General features: G+C 43.6%; 1 protein-coding gene across 1 annotated transcript in view; it reads left to right on the top strand.

Moving 5' to 3' along the window:
• Positions 1-20,272, top strand: part of SLC12A2 (solute carrier family 12 member 2) — a 409,553-nt gene that overhangs the window by 319,046 nt on the left and 70,235 nt on the right. Inside the window, exon 21 of the mRNA XM_069227287.1 lies at positions 5,474-5,521. Within this exon, the coding sequence (XP_069083388.1) occupies positions 5,474-5,521 (48 nt within the window). The remainder of the gene's footprint in view (positions 1-5,473; positions 5,522-20,272) is intronic.

Below are 20,272 nucleotides of genomic sequence, written 5' to 3' on the forward strand. Positions count from 1 at the left end.
GGTCAAAGGCCGAGGTAAAATCCATGAACGCCAGGTGAATAGAGCCCGGGTGAGCAATTGTGTTTACCAAGGACCACATATAAATTTAGACACTGGTCCATAACTGAGCGGCTGGATCGAAAACCATTCTGTACATCATCTAGGATACTATGCTCCTCAGCCCATGTCTCCAGGCTATCCATGATGACTTGCTACACCACTTTCACCACCGAATCCAGCAGCGAACTGGGCCTGTATGATTAAGGATTGCCCCTGCCCCACTTCTTGAATACGGGAACGATGATCCAGGTATCCCACAATTGTGGAGGGCCCTCTGCAATTGTAGCCTTAATGACTGCAGTCAAAGTGGGGACCCAAACCTCCATACTGTTAATATATAGGCCAGGGGGAATTATGTCTGAACCAGGGGTCTTGTTCTTAGATAGACCCAAAATTCCCATTGTGATATCTTCTAAGGAGAAGGTCAACTCATGGGTTTCTTCCACCTGGGTACCCCCACTATTGTCTTGGTTATATAACATACTATAGACCTCTTCAAAATGAGTCACGCCAGCTATCCCCGGTGATATGCAAGCCTAAGGAGGCAACATGTTTTAAGGCTAAAAAGGGGCTATTGACAATACTCCAGAACTTATAGCTGTGTTTCAGAGTACATGCCTCCAATAAGTTCTCCCAGGCAGAGTCCCTTAGGGGGTTCTTGCACCTTGTTAGCTTCTGTTTATGAGTATGACTAAGTTTGACTAGGGTAGAATCCATTGACTTGGTACTCAAAGCGTGCTTCAAGTTCCTTAGCACCAGCGAACAGCCTTTGTCTAACCATTTGGGAGTCTCAAAGATATTCGGAGGTGCTTTGTCCTTCAGAAGGGAGTACATGGTGGAAGAGGTCATTGAAAAGGTCCCCAAAATGTGAGAACATCTAGAATTTGTAGACCGACAAGTGCTAAATTCAAATTTACAGCAGAAATAAAGGGTATTGTCAAAAATATCAGGGACAACCTGAGACCCCCTGAGTCTATGCCCTTAACTAGTTGGCCTTACAACCCTGGTAGTACCCGGAGAGCAGACCTGCAATGGGGTAGACTAACAGGAAGATATACACACTGGGTTAGGGTCACTGAAAGGGCTCAATGGTATCACAACCTCAAACACACGGAAAAAGAGGGGCAGAAAGGAAAACAGTCAATAAAAGGCTTCCCCACCCCCCAAGTGAACGTGGGATTGATGACATTCACTTTAGAAGAGACAAGCTTATGAAATGACAACACTAGATTAAACTCATTCATGAATGTGGTTAACGGTGAGCCTTGGTTGGAATGTTCCATGTATAAACACCAGGTGAGAGCGTACAACGCGGAGCATGATCCTCCTCCCACCCCGTTTGGATCCCCACACAGGTGAATATTGAAATCTTCAGCCAGAATATTATCCTTTGACCTTTAGGTGCCCTTTACATTTCTCAAGAAGGAGCCCAGCAGCTGAATTTGATGAACATCAGGAGCGACTGCCTTATTAAAGTTTATCAATAACCGCTTAGTTGAGCCTATCATGGAAAATAATATAACCTGCAAATCAGGGGAACCTAGTAGGAGAACGTCCAGTTACCCCTCACCACCAGGGAGACCTAAACAATCAAACCCCTCTTTTCTCTCCCCACCCGGGGATTCAGAGGCAGGAACACAAAAGGTCAATTTGAGGTGGCCCAAGTTTCTTGTAAACAGATCACCCTAAGCCTCTGATGAAATTCAACCAGGAAGGATACTGAAATTTAGATGCCAGTCCAGAGATATACCAACTGATTAGATCTAGTACCTTAGATACGTTTTTACAGAATTCTCATTGCAATGACCAGGTGGCATTACTAAAGTACCCCCACGCAATCACTCCCAGGAAGTCAGGCCAGCGGGGCATACCTGTTGGAAATAGCCACTGGACCAAGTGCTACAGATTGACTATTCTGCTCCAATACTTGATGCCTCATATACTGTGGTCGCAAAGGTTGTGGAGGGAAATTTAATATGATGGGTCTGTAAGAAAAAATCCAGGGGCAGTGCCACAGTGGAGGTTTGAGGGCCTCTCATTGTTGAGTGATCAATAGAAGCAAGTACACTGCCAGCAACTAGGGGTCTGTTTAAAAATGTATAATCACATAGTCCCCTCCTAATGATTTTGGTACCTTTTCTGATTCAATTTACCCTTCTCACCAAATAAATCCACCCACCTGGATCCCCCACAGTGGAATGTGAGTCCAGCCAGTGAATTACCTTATTCTTCCTTCAATTTGTCATGTCTTTCAGAATAACCATCCTTCAGAAGGGGGTACATTACCCAAAACGGTGACATCACGTGCAGCTTCCAGGGATAGATTGATAATCATGGGATTGGGTGGGGGAAAGCGGTCTCTCCCCTCTGATAGAGGTAACATTAGGTGTTCCCATCAATGTACTAGTCAATGCCGCTTGGGTGTAAGAGTGGCCATTTGTTAACACAGGCACACTAGCTCAAAGCAAGGAATTGAACCCAGCTTTCAAGTCGCGACTAATAGGAATACCCTGAGCTGAGGTAATAGGACAGAAATTCAGCAAAACAGGACCATCAATACCATTGATGCTGTTGATACCATTAATACCACTAACATACTGTGTTCCTGTTGGATCAACAGCTATCCTTCCAAGCCGTTGATGGAACTGTCAGGGGAGCAAAAGTCATAGTAGGTGGTAAAGATGCAGATCTGGGGACTGAAGCACTCTTAAGAGTCATGGGTGGTATATTGCTTGTAAACTTCAGTTCTAATGCGACCAACCACTAACAAATTGGTCCAAGTTTGGTGTCCAAAGCAGAAATGAACTTGTTGTATAGAGTGTCGAATAAGGCTGCTAGCCTGCCTATTTTCTTACAACCCGCACCAGATTCCCTCGGTGACTCAATAGTTTTCACACGCTGGCATTTTGATTTACTGCTAGTCTCCTTTTCTTTTTCCTGGCACTGTCATTGTTGCTCTTTTCTCTGAGACCACTAGTATTTCAGGTTTTACATGGACTAAAGATGTAGAGGCCCTCGGGGAAGCTGTAAGTTCAGATATAGATGTAGGTACAGAACTTCCCAAGTTATCAGCCTGCAGAGTCTCAATAGTCTGCTCTGGCTTTGCCCGGTCTGGGGCAGGTAGCTGTTGAACTGGGGCAATTACAGATGGTGGAAAGGAAAGAGATAGCCGGCGTTCGGCTAATTCTATCTCTTTAGAGAACGTCCTCAGCACGTTGCAGAAAAGTATCCAGAGACGTGGGGGTATAGGTCTTGGTGGGGTTGACTAAGCTAGTGGCTTCCGCTTGCCCATGGCCACTCATACAACTATAGTAAATCTTAAAAAGTATCCCAAGAGATGGCCAAACGTGTCTCCGAAGGGAAGCAGTTCTTTACATGTGCATTCTACATGTTCATATCAGAGAGATCAAGAAGAATTTGACAAGCACCACAGTTCACAAGCAAAATTAACAGGATAATTCCCACTTGCATCACAGTCCACAATATTGCGACTCCCAGGAAGTCCAAAAACTGACCAGCAATAGAAGGCAAACAAGCTAAGTATTAGGGAGGACTAGTAGTCAAAAAGATAAGTTACTCAAACACTCCTGGGTGCCGACTAGGCTTATTACATGAGCCACTCTTTCACAGGCGTTCATGAAGCAGGCATTAAGGGGGCAGGCCCAGCCCAGCCTCCTACAGTCTGACTGGCATGGACAGGCCTGCCCTTGGCCCCAGCTTTGCCTGTGCCCAGCCCATGTGCATCCCACACTACAGAATTGCACAAGCACTTTTGAGCGTGAGGGTGGAGGCTCTGTCCCCTGATGGCCACAAGCTGCAAGTATGCCTCCTGGATTGAGTACCCTAGTGCTCATGAGGTCCGTGGGGGTGAAGTACCCCAGAGTAAATTTCCAGATAGTCCTACTCAATCAAAAATTAGTTGTTAAACAACTAGCCATTGTTTGTATCTCGGAACCACGGGTGCCTAAACCACCCGTGGCGCAATGAGGCCGGAACAACGACCTCGTTCTAACCACTAACGACTTTACCACGAATACGTTTACAACTATTTTACTGTTGTAAACGGATTCCTGGTAAAGGCATTAGCAAGCAACATGCACGACCCAGCATACTTCCACCCCAGCCCCCCACCCCACCCCTTAAACCTAAACTCTGACCCCCCCAAACCCTAATCACCCCCAGACCCACTCCAAAAATTAAAAATACCCTGAGTCCCCACCCCACCCCTAAACCCTGCCCCCCAAACCCTAATCACCCCCCAAAACAGCCCCAGTCCCAGCCCAACTTACTTCCTCCTTCACCGCGTCCACTCAGACTCCCTTCTGTACCTTAACCACGCATGTACGTTGTTCAGACATGTGGTTAAGGTACCAAAACCAGGAACTTTCGTTTTTCACAACTTCGTGGTTCCTGACTCTTCTTCCGGGTGTTTCCCCCAGCCAACTTGGATATTGAAGCAAATAAACGTATTTCAATACGATTTGCCGATGTAGTGCTGCTTGCAAAGCAGTATATGAAAGGTTACTGTACAGCTCTATTACCTGTCCGTTTTACATCTGAAAAAATAAAATTCCTAAATAGCAAATGTGGGTTTCATAAATACAGATTTCAAAAACTTTGACTTTCTCTTTTAGGAGGGTTTTTCAGTCATGGAAAATTTTTAATGTTGTTCCTGAAAAATTGTTAATGCTTATTTATTTGGAAGAAACCTTTAATGTTCTTTGGCCATTAGAGATGTGATCTGTGTTCTGATAAAGTTCTCATGGGCTGAGTAGTGAGGCAATATCTGGCAGGTTATTAGCGTTTGATTTGGAGCATGAACAGGGGCTTAGTTTGTATTGAAGTTAGTTTTTTGGAGTTTACTCTGTTGGCTGATATGCTCCAAAGGCTATATTTTTCTACGGTTTAACTTGACCAAAAAACGCTCTTGAACCAACTCTATTTTATAGACCTTTTAGCAAGGACAGTTCCTTTTTATGGAAATGTGATTTGTAAAATGCTCTTCTATGGGAAGTGTTGACCTTAGTGACACACATAATCTTTACTTTTTGCTTCCTATCCCAAAAGCCATAATTTGATGTTTTTAAAGTGTTTTCCTGTGTCCCCAGGCCACGTGTAGTTTTGAGTACTTGACCACAGAGTTACTTAAAGCCATATTACGGATCATAAATTGACAATACATTGGCAAAGAAAGATCTAAGCATTTGTCCATTCCTCTGACATTTTTCTGTGAAATGTAGTATGTTTTTGCAATTCCTGAAGAGCATAGCACAATCCACTAATACCTATTTAATTTCACTGTACACTGTGCATATTTAGGGTAGTGCCTCTTCCATATAACACCTTGTTTCAACATGTACATTATTTATTATTTAATACTAATTTTTATCAGCCAACAAACTAACCATTATTTTGTTTTCTGAACCTAATCCAGATGAGGAAGACGATGGAAAGACTCCAAATCAGCCACTGTTAAAAAAAGGCAGGCATTCTCCATCTTTTTATTTTAATCCATTTTATTCCAATTGTCTTGTGTTATAATTGGTTCATCCTTTTATTTGTACCATGATACGCAGGGTGTTTGTGACCAGTAAAGACAATGGGTAATCCGGTTATAAATGCTTAGTTGTAAAACTTGATCTGTCCTTTCCTTCCCCATAACTAATTCTTGATGTTTCTTCCTTCTCTATTTGTTTCTCTGGGCCTTTGTTCTCCCCCACTTTAATGTGTGCTCCTCTAAAGTTAGGATGCCTATGTTTTCAGCTTCTTGCATTCAGTTTTGATTCTCATATTCCTTATTACTGTTTAGTCTATGTAATATGGTAACCTTTTCACATAAATTCTAGTTACGTTATTTTTTCAGTTTCACATAGGTAGTTTTTACATTTATTCTTCCTTCTTTTTTTCTCTGTTTTCTCCAGTTTTCACATGTGCTGCACTATCCTCATGTACTGTTTCCAGTTTGAGTTCAGTAGTTGTTAGCCCTCTCCCATGTGCACCCCAAGTTACGGAATGCACAACCTGTACCTCACCCACTTCCTAACAACATTTAACCAGTTAAAGTCTGGCTTTTGTATAGGGTGTATATCCCCACCCCCAATCTCTTTCTGACTCACACTGGAGGCAACAAAGTAGACAAAGAGCCAATGTGTATATGGTTCCCACTGCAATCTGTGATATCACACATGCTGGCACTATGCAGACAGACATCACAAATAAAGAGCTCCCTCTCAAACCCCACATTCAACAGTATAGGTACAATGCTAATTTGGGCAGGTTAGATCAGAATTGCAGACCTCTTTCTCTATGTATATATTTCACCAGATAGTATGGGTATATATTGGAGGTATTTTTATAGCACAGCCAAAACCATCTGGTTTTGTGTATCTGTACATGTAATAATGCATAAACAGATGGGAACATAAATTGAGTTAGTAGGATTATATAAATAAATGAGCTAGTACCTGAAAAAGGTGGGCAGTGATATTGGATGTAGGTCTTCCGACAGATCATTCCAAAGTTTCAGAGAAAGATTTGGAAGCTTGTTCAGACTTTTTGAACTTAGCTAGTCATAAAACTTCCAGAAGGAGAGGTTTTACTCCTTGTTGCCCACAAGCATCATGCACTGTTTTTTTGTATAGGGAGGTCTTCTGGTGGAGAAACAAGGCTTTGCATTTGATTTAAAGAACTTTGAATGATAAGCTTACTTTCAGAGTGAGACAGTATAGATCCCTGACCTGGAAGAGGAGGGGAGAATGACTTGTTTCATGTTTTTCCAGTGTTCTCACTAAATGTTCTTGTAAATAAAAAGGGCAGTGTGAGGGGATTTTGGCTTTGGTCAAGCATATGAGGCTGCTGGTTGGACCAGGGCTTGAGCAACATGTGTGCAGTCTTCAGGTACAATGGATGCCATTATTCTCCACTTTTTGTTGTAGTGTTGTAGGATTACGAATCTAAAGTGCTCAATGGTGAAGCCTAGGAATTTGCCCTTGCAGCAAGGATTGACATAATTCAAGGGTATTCAAAACAAATGCTTTATCAAAAGAATGATTTCTGGATATATTTTACCGGCAGGGACAGACCTTGCATCATATACTTTTTTAATCTTAGGACAAATGTTGCCATCTGGTTTTCAATGCTGGAAAGGAAGCTTTTCACACTGCTCACATTGTCCAGAATGGACACTTGTAAATTCCACTGGTATTCCCCAGATACTGATAAATTCTTATTCCAGTGCCTTCTGAGAACTTAGCCCTTGGTAGCTATAATTGGAGGTTAGAAATAGTGAGTGATGTTGAGCTCTGAGGAAGTCTAAGTCTATGGAAAAATATTTGATCTTTGGGAACGAACCAGTGCAAACCAGACAATCAGTTCATTGCAGCCCACCAATTCCTCTGCAAGTAAGAGAGCAGTGTGTCATGATATACTGAGTCTGTCATCCTTCTTTTAAGTCAGGTGAAAAAGTGACATCATAATGACATGATCAAGGCTATACTGTAGAGAAGTGTCTTGATCAATCCTTTTGAAGAATGTACATGTCTGAATCTAATGTGATGGTATGTAGATCTTCAGAGTATTGTTGAGCATTTCTGATGTCTGTTTCTTTGTGGATGTTGAAGACCATTTCTGTTTGATGGTTGGTATACGAAGGGGATCAGCACATAGTTGGACAGTAACAAATCGAATTCTTCGGTGAATTGGTGACATTAGTTGTCATTCAGCATTAGATAGTTCATAAATTTACATGCTCAACCACTTAGCTGCTGGGCCTTTCCCCCCATTGCTGAGCCCCTTTTTGGCTGTTTGTGTAGTTCACCATTAGGGCGCCATAATTCTTTTTTTTTTCCCCCGAGATAAGGTATCCAACCCAGATTTGTGTCTCGTTTTCCCAACATCCTGGGGATTGTAAACGTACCAAGGGTTTGTCGATTCCCTTGGAGGGGATTGAGAAAATAGGAAAACGTTTTGAGTTTTTTGGGAGGAATATGGGGGGGTAAAATGCTCCAGATAGGTGTCTGTTTTTTCCCCTAAGAATGGCTTGCGCAAAACGTGTGCTGTACTAAAGTCACCATCTTCTCAGCTTTCAGAAACGTGCAGAGCTGAATCCAAAAACCTAATTTTGGGCCATAGTTGTGACTTTTTTTTCAAGAGGTAGCCTAGTTTCCCTATTTTTTGTGCTCTCAACCTACTAAGTTTGTGGTGGAAACCACTGTGAAACCCATGGGTGATCCAGAAAAGCTATACATTTCGAAGAATCAGACAAAATTATGAAGTCAGCAAGGGGCCATATGTGCAGATCCAACAAGGTTTTGCCAAGGAAAAGAACTGTTGTAATAAATATTGAAAATGAGTTGAAAAAAGCAGGCATTTGTGACATTTTCATCTGTAACTTTGTCACAAAGTACCCTCTGAATTTGTGGGTACCCGTACTAGCATATGATTTGGGGGATATTTTTTGAAATGTCACCTTTCTTGTACACTGGTTTACATTTAAAAGGCACAAATGCAGTGAAAACCAATAGGTAATAACCTATGTTGTACTAATTTATTCTCCCACAAATCTCACGAAACAAATGGTACCTCACATGTGTGGATAGGCCTAGTCAGACCCTCCAGGATTTCGTGATTTGCAAACAAATCACAAAAAAGGTAGTTTTGTGTAAAGGCCGCCCTTTATACAAAACCGCCCACGAAATCTGGAGAACGAGGGTATCTTGTGGCCAGGAATGGGAAGAGCACCACAGTATTTATTATAAATATGAGAATTGGCAAGTATTAACAATGAGTAAAAGATATTTCGCATTATAAATGTTACCAAGGTGTTTATCAGAGATTTTATAGTCCTAGGTTAAATATAGACTTCCACATGTTTGCATTTTTCTGAATAATAGAATGGAGATTAGTGTTTTAAGTTTGTCATAATGAGTTGTAACATTGCGATGCACTAATATCAGTAGATGTATGCCTCTTTATTACACATGCATCGCAGAGAAGACTTGTTATGCATAGCAAAGCATGAACATCATCTATGTGCTCAGTAATCTGGTTCAAATGGCATAAGTCTAGCCTCTGGTTAAAAAAACGTAAGGTGAGGCCCCTGCAGGTCTGAATATATCAAGTCTGGTCTGTAATGTTTCATTCCTTTGATTGTTTCAGCTAATAGCACAATTTAAAAAATAAAAATAAAATATGCATATATATTAATGTAAGTTGAAGCAAGTTCAACACAAGGATCTTTGCTGTTAATCTGTGGGATCACTGCAGTTCATATTGTTAGCTTCCATGCATATAAGATGTACGAAGCAACAGGGAAACAAATTTCCTGTGAGCCACTCCTCCGGCATTGCCCCATCACCCCTTTACAAGTTCTTACATTATGTACCTGAAATATGGTTTGCAGGGATTGTTTCTGGAGCACCGGTTTAATCGAGCACAGCAACATGAAGGGTGTTATTGATTCTTGCCCTTGAACGTATATTTACACAGGTCTGAACTAGTCTTGAAGAGGGACCATTTCTTAGCTAAGGTAAAAACCGGAATAATTCCTAATCTTGATTTAAAGTAAAGCCTTCTGTTCAACGTGGGAGTCAAGTGCTCTTGACGAATTTCAAATTTACTTTTTTTTTTTTTTTTTACATACCAACATTTCTAAGACCGCTTCCCTTTGGAGATTAAGGCGAGCGGTTTCTTACAAGTGATAGCCTGATAGTTTTTTTTTAATTGATGTGATACTAGATATTGTCATTGTTCCAGGATTCATCCAAATGCTTTGAAGGCTGATTGCTTCAAGTGCAGTTTAAAGGTTCAGTGAGAGCATTTAGGCAGGTTTTAGCTGCCATGTTAGTTTTTACCCTGTCCAGTAGAGAATAGGTTGAGTCTCATACCCTTGCACATTTCATGTCATTGTGCAGTCTCACTCAGTGGCTAGGAGTTTGACATCGTGGGGCATAGTTTCATTTCCTAGCTGTGAGTTTCAAATCTTAGAGCACAGTCTCACGCCTAGTAAGTCCCAATGTCCCATTTATTACTGGGCAGCATCTCTGTGTATTTTTCCCAGTCACAGTTCTTTCTGCTTAAAAGCACTCTGGTCCCGGGGCTCAAAGAAATTCAGACACTCCTGTTAGAAAACTGGTAAATGTTCAAATAACAGGGTGCCTTTGAAAGGTCAAAAGGTCTGAGAAGAGACAATGAGGTTCTTGTGCCCTGAGACACATCGGGTGTAACCCACATGAGCAGGGCCGAGACCCTGCAATACCCAACTGAAACACTGGGCACATTTCAACATGGACCAGGCACCAGGGAGGAGGTAGACTATTTATGGGTTACACATGAGCATGAGGCTGTGCCATAACACTCAGCATGACCATTTTTTCTTCAATCCCCTCTGGACGCTATTGTGTCCTAGGTGAGGTACGAGGGGGAAATAACGTGCACAGAAAGTACATGCCACAATATATAGCAATCAGTAACACCAGACACAACTAGTGCTGAAGGAGTCTGAGCCTGCATATTGACTGCTACGAGGTAATACAAGTCCCCACATCTGACATTAGTAGTGCGGACAGCACGGAGAAGACCCACGATGGTGAAAGATAGTGGCACAGGTGCCAATCAGTCCAGTGTTAACAAGTATGCTAAGTTGCTGCCACCAAGAGAAATTTTGTGGGATCAGTGCCACAAGAGCCATCAGAACTCACACTGTCAGATGTAATCAAGGCTTACTTCACGCGAGAACCTCCCTGGAAATTAAAGTGGATACCTCGACCATTTACCTTAATCTGGTGCGTACAGATCCTCTAGGAATCATGACAAATAAGAGCTGGTCCCTAAAAATGAGGACCATGTGGCAGGCCCAGAGCACAATATTTTTTACTTAAAATCCAGGGCCTGCCACCCATGGGGCACACAGCGCGGCCCAGGGGGGCATAATTTTATGCAGAATATCAAAATAAAGCAACATTCCCAAATTCATGCCACAAAATGTTCATATTTGTGCCTCAATATTTGCTAATCCATGCCACAATATCCAAAACACAACATGGACGCAGAACATTGTTCCACCAAAAACTGCCCTTTTTTTCCAATGTGCACAGCTTGAGATTTTGGACCCTAGTTCAGCTGGTACCTAGGGAAACCTAGCCAGGCTGTACACTTTTGAAAACTAGACACCAAGGGGTATGCCTGGTGAACTGACTTCCATGGCTTTCACCACGTTTTTTTGTATACCCAGAATCCCCTGCATACTTCACATTTTGACTAAAAAACACATCTTCCTCACATTTCTGTGATGGAAAGTTCTAGAATCTGCTGAGAGCCACAAACTTCATTCCCCCAGGTCTCCTGATAAAACGGGTACCTCCGTTGTGTGGGTAGGCGACAGGAAGCAGCCCAAAACACAACATGGACACAGCACATTTTTCCACAGGAAACTGAACCCTTTTCCAAAGTGGATAGCTTCAGATTTTGGACCCTAACTGTCAGCATTTAGGGAAACCTAGCCAACCTGTACATTTTTTTAAACTAGACACCTAGGGTTATGCAGGGTGGGTTGACTTGCACGGATTTCACCACATTTTATTTACTCAAAATCCCTTGCAAACCTCAGACTGAGACTAAAAATCTCAAGTTCCACCCATTTCTGTGATGGAAAGTGTAGGAATCTGCAAGGAGCCCCAAACTTACTTCCACCCGGAAGTCTCCAAATTAAAAATGGTACCTCACTTGTGTGGGTGGGCCAAGTGCCTGTGACCGGGAAGGGCCCAAAACCAATTGTAGCAATAATAACTGAGGTAGGTGTACTAATTAGTCCTGGTATCTGGAACCATTTAGTGAAACCTATCAAACCCAGACATTTCTGAAAAGTAGACATTAAGGGGAGTCCAGGGAGGTATCCCTTGTTTGGATTGACCAACTTTTTTTGCCCAGAATACCTTGCAAAGGTGAAACATTGAATAATAACAGCATTTCTGTGATGTAAATGTCCGGAATATGCAGAGATCCGCAAATATCCTACCACCTAGTGCTCCCTAATTTGTCCTGATAAAAACTCTACCCCAATGGTGTGCGTGGCCCTACTGTCCTATAAAGAAATGGATCACACAAGTGTCAATGATAGTCCTTGCATGAGGTCTACTGTTGTCCCTGGGGTGATTTGTTCCTGGTGCGGGCACCAGGCACAGGCACAAAAGTGGGGGAAGTGTTTTTATCAGGACAAGTGGGGAAACACTGGGCAGTAGGAATTTTGTGGATCACTGCACATTACTACAGTTTGACAGAAATGCATGGAAAATTAGTGTGTTTATTCAAAGTTTCAGCTTTGTGGGGTATTCTGGGTAAAAACTTTGGGGAATCCACACAAGCCACACCTTTGTGGACTCCCCACGGGTATCTAGTTTTCAGAAGTGTCTGGGTTTGATAGGCTAGAAATTGGGTCTCTAGTTGGCAGAGGTATGCACCCTGCACAAGTAGGGACCACAGTCCTAGTCAGGGTCAATCACAGCACAACCTAAATTATCCTGTGCTCAATCTCCAGAAGCTTGGCACAGACCAGGTAGGCTTAACTTAGAAGGCAATGTGTAAAGTATTTGTGCAATAACTCATATTTTAACAGTGAAGACACACTAAAAGTACTCCACACCAGTTTAGGAAAATGGATAATATTTATCTGAATAAAATAAGACCAAGAGTACAAACATCCAATGTGCACATGTCAAGATATCACTTTTTAAAGATTTAGATGAGTCTCAATACTTAAGAATGAGTGGTTGTTTCCTTCTAACAGAAGTACCCAGGCTGCATCAAAAATATTGGCGCAAGAGAGTAGATGTGTCGGAAAGTAACGCGATGCTTCGGTTTCCAGAAGTGCAGCCTTGGTTCCTCACTTTGATGCAGGGATATTTTGACAACTAGGGACTATGCATGGAAAATTCAGAACGCATTGTGAAGAGGCAACAGGAGCTGTGTCGAATTTTGCAGGCGTTGCGTCTGCTTTCCAGCGCAATTAGTTTCCTTCTCTTTTGTAAAGTGTTTGATGGCCCTGAGATTTCAGAACAGGAGGCAAGCTCAATCCAAGCCCTTGGAGAGCACTTGTGGGGGAAGGCAGAGTATTTACAGCAGAGCCAGGGACCAGTAGGCAACAGGGCAACAATCTGGCCAGCAGTCCTTTCAGCAAAGCAATCCAAATGAGTCATTTTGGCACGCCCTCTGACCGAGTCCAGTTGTAGGTTCAAAAGTGTCTGATTTGGTGGGGTCACAGACCCAGTGTATGTATACCCGAAAGTGCCTCTGACGTGGGAGAAACAGAGCGGTTTTTAAGTGCATAGGTTCCCCTTTCAACTCAGCCCCGTCTTCCAGGATCCCTGCAGGGAGTTATCAGTCCTTTGTGTGAGGGCAGGCCACTGGCTTTTGAAGTGTAGGTGAGAGCCCCTCAGCCCTTCCTGCCCAGGAAGACCCATCATTATGCAGATGAATGCAGATTCAGCTAAGTGTCCTGTGTTTATGGCTGTCTGGGTCGAATGTGCAAGGAGAGCTGTCAACCAGCACAGACCAGACATTGATTGGAGACAGGCTGTAAGGCACAGAGAGCAAGTGCAGAGATGCCAACTTTCTAAAAGTAGTATTTCTAAAATAGTAATATAGAATCCAACTTCACCAGTAAGTAGGATTTCTCGCTACCATACCAAACATGACAGCTATTCCTGTCAGATTATAAATTACCACTTAAAAGCGCATAAGAAAATTTCTAATGCCGGCGTATGAGTATCAGGCTTCACCGTAGTGAAAAACGACTTTGAGAGTTTTTCACTACCAGGACATGTAAAACTTATAAGTACATGTCCTGCCTTTTACTTACACCCTGCCCTATGGGTTACCCAGGGCCTACCTTGGAGGTGAGTTATATATAAGACAAGGGGAATTTAAGACTTGGCAAGTAGTTTTAAATGCCCAGTTGAAGTGACAGTGAAACTGCACACACAGGCCTTGCAATGGGAGACATGGTTAAGGGGCTACTTATGTGGGCGGCATTATCAATGCTGCAGATCCACTAGTAAGTAGCATTTAATGTACAGGCCCTTAGCACATTAGATGCACTTTACTAAGGACTTATAGGTAAATTAAGGATGCCAATTGGGTATGAGTCAATGTGTTTAGCGGAGAGAGAACAAGCACTTTAGCACTGGCCAGCAGTGGTAAAGTGTGTAGAGTCCTAAAACCAGCAAACATTAGATCAGAAGAAGGCAGGCAAAAAGTTGGGGTCAGACCAGCCTAAGGCTATCAAGTCTAACAGTTTAACTATATGGTTGTCGAGCCCTGGACCAAAAGCGGGGGTGCCCACCTTACCAAATCCAGGTTGCTGATGGATAAATTTGATGTCTTCACAATATGTTTTGTGCCCTTCCTTGTTCTGGCCACTTGCCACATAAGTGAGGCACCATTTTTCTATGGAGACTTTGGGGAGCGCTGGATGGTAGAATCTTTGTGGCTGCCTGCGGATTCCAGGACTTTTCCTCACAGAACTGCAAGGAAAATGTATTTATTTTTCAAAGCAAAGTTTGTGCTTTGCAGGGGATTGTGGGTGACAAAACAAACTGGTGAGAGCCACGGAAGTCATGCATCCTTGGACTCCCCTGGTACTAGAATGTTAATGTTAAACTACCACTCGCACTGGTTCGCTTTAGCACCTCCAGAAATTCTGGTTTCAAAGCATCAATTCTTATCAGAGTGTATGAATATTAAAACAAAGCCTTCTGAAGGTGAGCCATAAAGGCTCTTCAGGGCACCAACTGCTTTATGGTCAATACACGCACAACTCACTTTCATACCGCTGGCCATGGGCCCAATCCAACCGATCATTGCACTTGCATCAACTTTTCTGCCGCCAGACAAGGGCCCATTACATTCATACACCACGGGATGGAATACGTTTGACTGCATTGTACCACCTGTCAAGAAGCCTCCTTCTTCCTGAACATTACTGAGTGCATGTGTATTGAGTTCTGATGGAGGATGAACATGGCAAGCGGGTCAGATAGGTCATAGTAATTTAGTGCGTCACAGCGCACTGGCGTCACAGATGGGGTGGTAGTGGGGGTGGGAGGAGATGTGGAAGCTATTCCTAGTTTCCCCAGGGCTTTAAGAAAAAAAAATCTAAAGCTGTTCATGGTGAAAGCCAGTGGTCGTGACCTGCACCAGGGAGGGTGTGCACGTGACAGCCATTAGCTGTCACACGGACTAAAGGGTAATAAAGCATTCGCCATCATCCGGTTAGGAATCTGTACTAACTTTAAATATAAGCAAACAAAGATTGCCTGAAATAAAAATAAGTCTAACCACAACTGAAGACAAAATACAAGAGGACCTTGATCTGTGGTAAGCGCCGTCACGCACACTGACCTACCCCAGGGACGAAAGATTCCCTTGAAAACCGAAAATACATTCTGAGCTACCATAATATCATAATCTGTATCATTGTGCCCAAACAGTGTATGGCTATGTATAATCCGGTCACCCACTTATAACATGGGAGAAAGTGTACTCTAATTAAGGTGCATGCCTGATTGCCAAAATATCACCTTTGTCCGTGTACTGCATATGTACTTTTTTAATAAAAAATGTATTTAAAAACAAAAAAGGTTCCTTTGGATTTACTACTACAGCAGAGCCTGTTTGGTCTCCTGGGTGCCAGAACAATATCCTTCAAAGATGCTGCGGAAGAACATTAAACTGATGCAAGATGGAATTAAACCCAGCAAAGATTTGCAGGGACTGCCTCTCAGTAACAAAGTCTTCACCATTGCTCGAAGCTTTGTAAATCTGTTGAGGAAATACTGTCCAAAACTGTGTGTCCAGGATAGCTCCTAGAAATTGAAGCTTTGACACAGCTGTGGTTGTGCGGACTTCTTTCTCCGATGAAGTCTTGATGAGCTTGTCATTCAAACATGGGTAGACCTGTAGTCTATGAAGGCACCAAAAGGGCATGGCAATTCAGGGATGTCCAAGAAGCAGTTTTTAATATGAAAGGAAATACTTTGAATTGGTTGTGTAGCCCTTCCACAAAGAATTGGAGCTATTACCTGGGGTTGGGGTTTATTGTGCCATAGAGTTAATCATCCTGGAGGTCCAGGCGGGTCAGGACACGGAAGAACCTAGACTAGAGGGAGCAAAACACGAAAGTAATTCCTGTTTTGCTCCTGTATTCCTGTTTCTGGTTGTAATGTATTGGTTGTATTAGAGTCCGCAGAGTGAGGAGAGTTACTGCGTTGAAAAGTCAAGTTCCTACCTTGACTTCTGTTTGAGGAATAAACTTGGTCTTATCGTGCTTGTCGGGAGAGGGGTGGCACTAGAATTGCCCTCCTTGGCCCCTGTAATGGTTGTAGCCTACCTTGTATAGCTGAGAATGTCTGGAGCCATGAAAGGAGGTGGAAGGGGCCATCAATGTATTGCAGTACTCCTCATGAGTGATCTGTATCTGTTTCCATACTTTGAAACGTGATCTCTGTGCTTGCCAAGCAAGTCAAAGCCCAAAGGAAAACCTAAAAAAAAGTAAACCAGGATTTGACCTGCAAGCCTGACTACAAAGAGTAGGTGCAAGTGTGTCACTAAGTCAGTCAGTCCTTCATGGTCTTCAGCCACAGAAACAATCCCTCAGTTTGTCCTGATGCAGTCCAAGTTTCCTCCGCTGTCATCGACCCCACAGCAGGTCAAGACCTTCAAAGAGGTCATGGTGCAAATTTTCATTGTTCTCGGCTCCCTCTGGTACACCTCCAGGCCCCATGGAAGTCGGGGGCTGGCAGACTGCTTACTGTTGATGGGTCCAGCTCCATCTGTCCCATTGGGACTAGTTATTAACCCCCATACTGACCCTGGTACAGACGTCTGCTGCAGTCCGCACCAGTTCATTCCACCCTGGCACTGGAGGATTAGTGCCAATGTCTGACCCCAAACAGACTGGCTTAAGGCTGACTAGTTTTGCAATAGGAAATTAGAAAAACAGAAGGGCTCATCATGCAGCCTGGCTCTAACCCATTAACTGCCACGTCGGGGCTACCAGCAGAGACTCCTTTATTTATTTTTTCTGCCTTTGATCCTGTGCCAGTTCAGGGTGCACCCCATGATATCGGTGAAGGTGCTGGTTATGGAGATGGCTTGCTCCCCCTCATTATACTGATAATGATTTTTACATTGATTTAGATAAACACATTAAGCTTGATTCCTCTCCTAAGAAAGAGCTTAACTTGACACTCGGACCACCAGAGGAAGAGAGTGCCTCTTTGCAGTGCTTATTAAGAAGGTGACGAGTCACTAGAATTACAGCTACCCTCCATTGAGACAAAAACAAATGTTCTGACAAAGTCTGTTGTCTGGGCAAGCACCCTCTGAGTCCTTAGTACCTTTTAATTATTCCCTCACAGATATTTAAATGGCTACCTGGTCAAAGCTGTGTTATTGCCTGTGAATAAACAGGTGGACAGATGTCAAGGCCAGCGCCAGTTGACTCAGATTTACTCACCACGCACCCTACTGTAAACAGTCTTATTGTTCAGGTCTCAAGGTATTCCAAACTCATTTCTAACTACTAATCCGGATAGGGAATCCAAAAGGATTCATAATTTTGGCACGCACATGTTTTCTTTCACCAGTCTAGCATTATGGTCTGTAAATGTAGTTTGTCTTCTGGGCTGCTATGCATATGCTCTATGAGAAATGGCCAGCGATATCTTGCCATCTGTCCTGGAGGATCTGAAGGCACCTTTGGCCTAGATGATACACGATGCACATGATGCTTTCACATGTTATCCGCACAAGCCTTAATACTATGGATTTCCTGATAGTATGGTCAGTACAAGTGTTGTCTTATGTAGACATGTGTGGATACAATCCAGATGATTTGCTGATGATGTACAGGCCTCCCTACTGGAAGTGCCATTTGGTGGATCCTGCCTCTTCAGACTGACGGCAGACTCCACATTGGAATGCTTAAGACAGCAGAGCTCCAGCGTGCTCCTTGGGATTGTTGACTCCTGCCAGTTTCAGCGTCAGTTCTAAAAGATTAGAGGCTAATTTAAAGTTCTGACATATAAATAGGGACTTCCTTCCCAGCAAGTGATGCAGCAGGCAACCAAGTCCTTTAAAGGCCATGGATGCGGGTCTGTTAAGCAGCATACCCTGCTAGCATGGGCAGCAGTCTTCCAGTTCCTTGTCCCCTGCTACAATGGCCAACAAACCACTTTAGTTTGCTTTTAGTGATGTGTGTCCAATCAGTAGGGCAGGAGTTAACATTTCACCCTAGGTTGCTGATTCAATAGGTACAACAGATGGGCATTACCGATTTGTTAAAAATGGCTACGCCGTACCTTGTTTAAAATGCCTGTGTTGTGGCTTTTCTTATGTCTCTGCCCACTATTCCTCCCATGCCATAATACATTTGAAACAAGCACCTGTCTATCCTGTTAACGGAGTTGTTTATGTTGCTGTCCAAGGGAGGGAACCAGCCCTAAACTATTTCCTTGTCCCAGAACAGGGGTTTCAGACTTTTACTAGATATTTGGCCTTTGAATGCTATCCTTTAGAAGGACAAATTCAAAATACTCCCGTTGGCCCAAGTCCGATCAGTCCTGGACCCAGACAACTGGGTGGTGTTGGGATTCAAGGACTTGTATTTTCATATTCCCGACCTGTAGTCACACAGATGTAATCTGCAGCTTAAAGTAGGCCAGGAGCATTTTCAGTTTGCTATTCTCCCCTTTTTACTCAACTTCACCCCTGAGGTGCTCACAAAAGTGATGACAGTGGTCGCTGCCTATCTACAGAGGTCTGGGACACCTGTATTCCCATACCTCAATGCAGGCAGGCTCAGTGTAGTTAGTGTGGACCACCTCCAGATGACATCTGACCTAGTAATGTCATTAAGGTTCACTAAAAACGAGTCAAAGCCCCGCCTGATTCATTTGCAGAGCCTTCCGTTCACTGAGGCGATGCTGGCTAGAGTGGGGTTTAGGGCTTGTCCTCCGCCACAACAGGTCTAGGACATTGGCTATGATCCTGATGTTTCAGGCTTGTTCCAAGAGCACAGTGAGTGGCTCTGAGGCTTCTTGACCTCTCAGCGTACTGCACCCTCCATGTGAGTTAAACCAGGTGGCACGTGCATGCTGTGCAGTGGCACTTGAGGTTTCAGTAGGTTCAGCATTATTACTGACATCACCCAGGTCTTAGAAGAGAAGGTTCAAGGTTTCCAATGGAGGAACACAATTGGTCCAGCAGCAGGTCCCTCTCCTTTCCTCACCTAGAGCCAACAGTGGTGACATAATAGTTAATGCAGGGCTGAGGAGGTCATCTGGGGGAAGGTGGAGATTAGAGAACTCTGGTCTCTGGCAAAGGGTCAGCTACACCTCAGTGTTTCCGATCTCCAAGTTGTTCATCTACCTCTAAAGGCCTTCTTACTGTCCATGAAGGGGAGGCTGGTGCAGGTTCTGATGGACAATACCACCGCCATGTGGCACTGAAACAGGTAGGGGGAGTGGGTTTCTCGATCCTGTGCTATGAGGTATTGCATCTCTCGAAATGGTTGAACTAAGCTGGCCAGATGGCGCTTGGCAGGTCACAAGTGGTGTCTACATTGCAAGGTTGCATAGGGCATCTCCCAACAGTGGGGAGAACCCGGTCTGATTTTTTTTTTTTTCACCTCAGCCGAGAACTCGCAGTGTTGAAAATTGAGCACAGTAGTTTCTCTAAGAACAGAATGCATTCTGGCTAGAATGAAACACAGGACTCCCATAAGCCTTCCAGCCTCTCACATTCCTCCCAAGTTCTGAAGATCAAGAATGACCGAGCCAAAGTCACCCTGGTGGTTCAAGATTGGGCCAGCAGAGTGTGGTGCCCGTACCTTCTGGACATGTGTATCTGTCCTCCAATCAGGCTGCCATTTAGTTAGGACCTCCTGTCTCCACAATAATTTAGGCATGGTCCTCCAAGTGAATCTATGCTACATGCATGGAGATTGAACAGCGGCTAGTTGACCGCATTTGGTTTGCTACCTGAAGTGGTGGCTGTCATTCTTACTGCCAGGCTTCCTTCCACCAAAATACATTTATGCCTTGCACTGGGACAAATCTGTGTATTGGTGTGGTGTTTGCAACACTAAGCCCAAGCTGCCAGATGTACTTTTGATTGTTTTGTCTTTCGCCCAGCAAGATCTTGCAGTGAGCACTAACAAAGATTATTTATCTGGCCTTTC

This window comes from Pleurodeles waltl, chromosome 1_1 (assembly GCF_031143425.1).
Source record: "Pleurodeles waltl isolate 20211129_DDA chromosome 1_1, aPleWal1.hap1.20221129, whole genome shotgun sequence".
Taxonomy (NCBI): Eukaryota; Metazoa; Chordata; class Amphibia; order Caudata; family Salamandridae; genus Pleurodeles; species Pleurodeles waltl.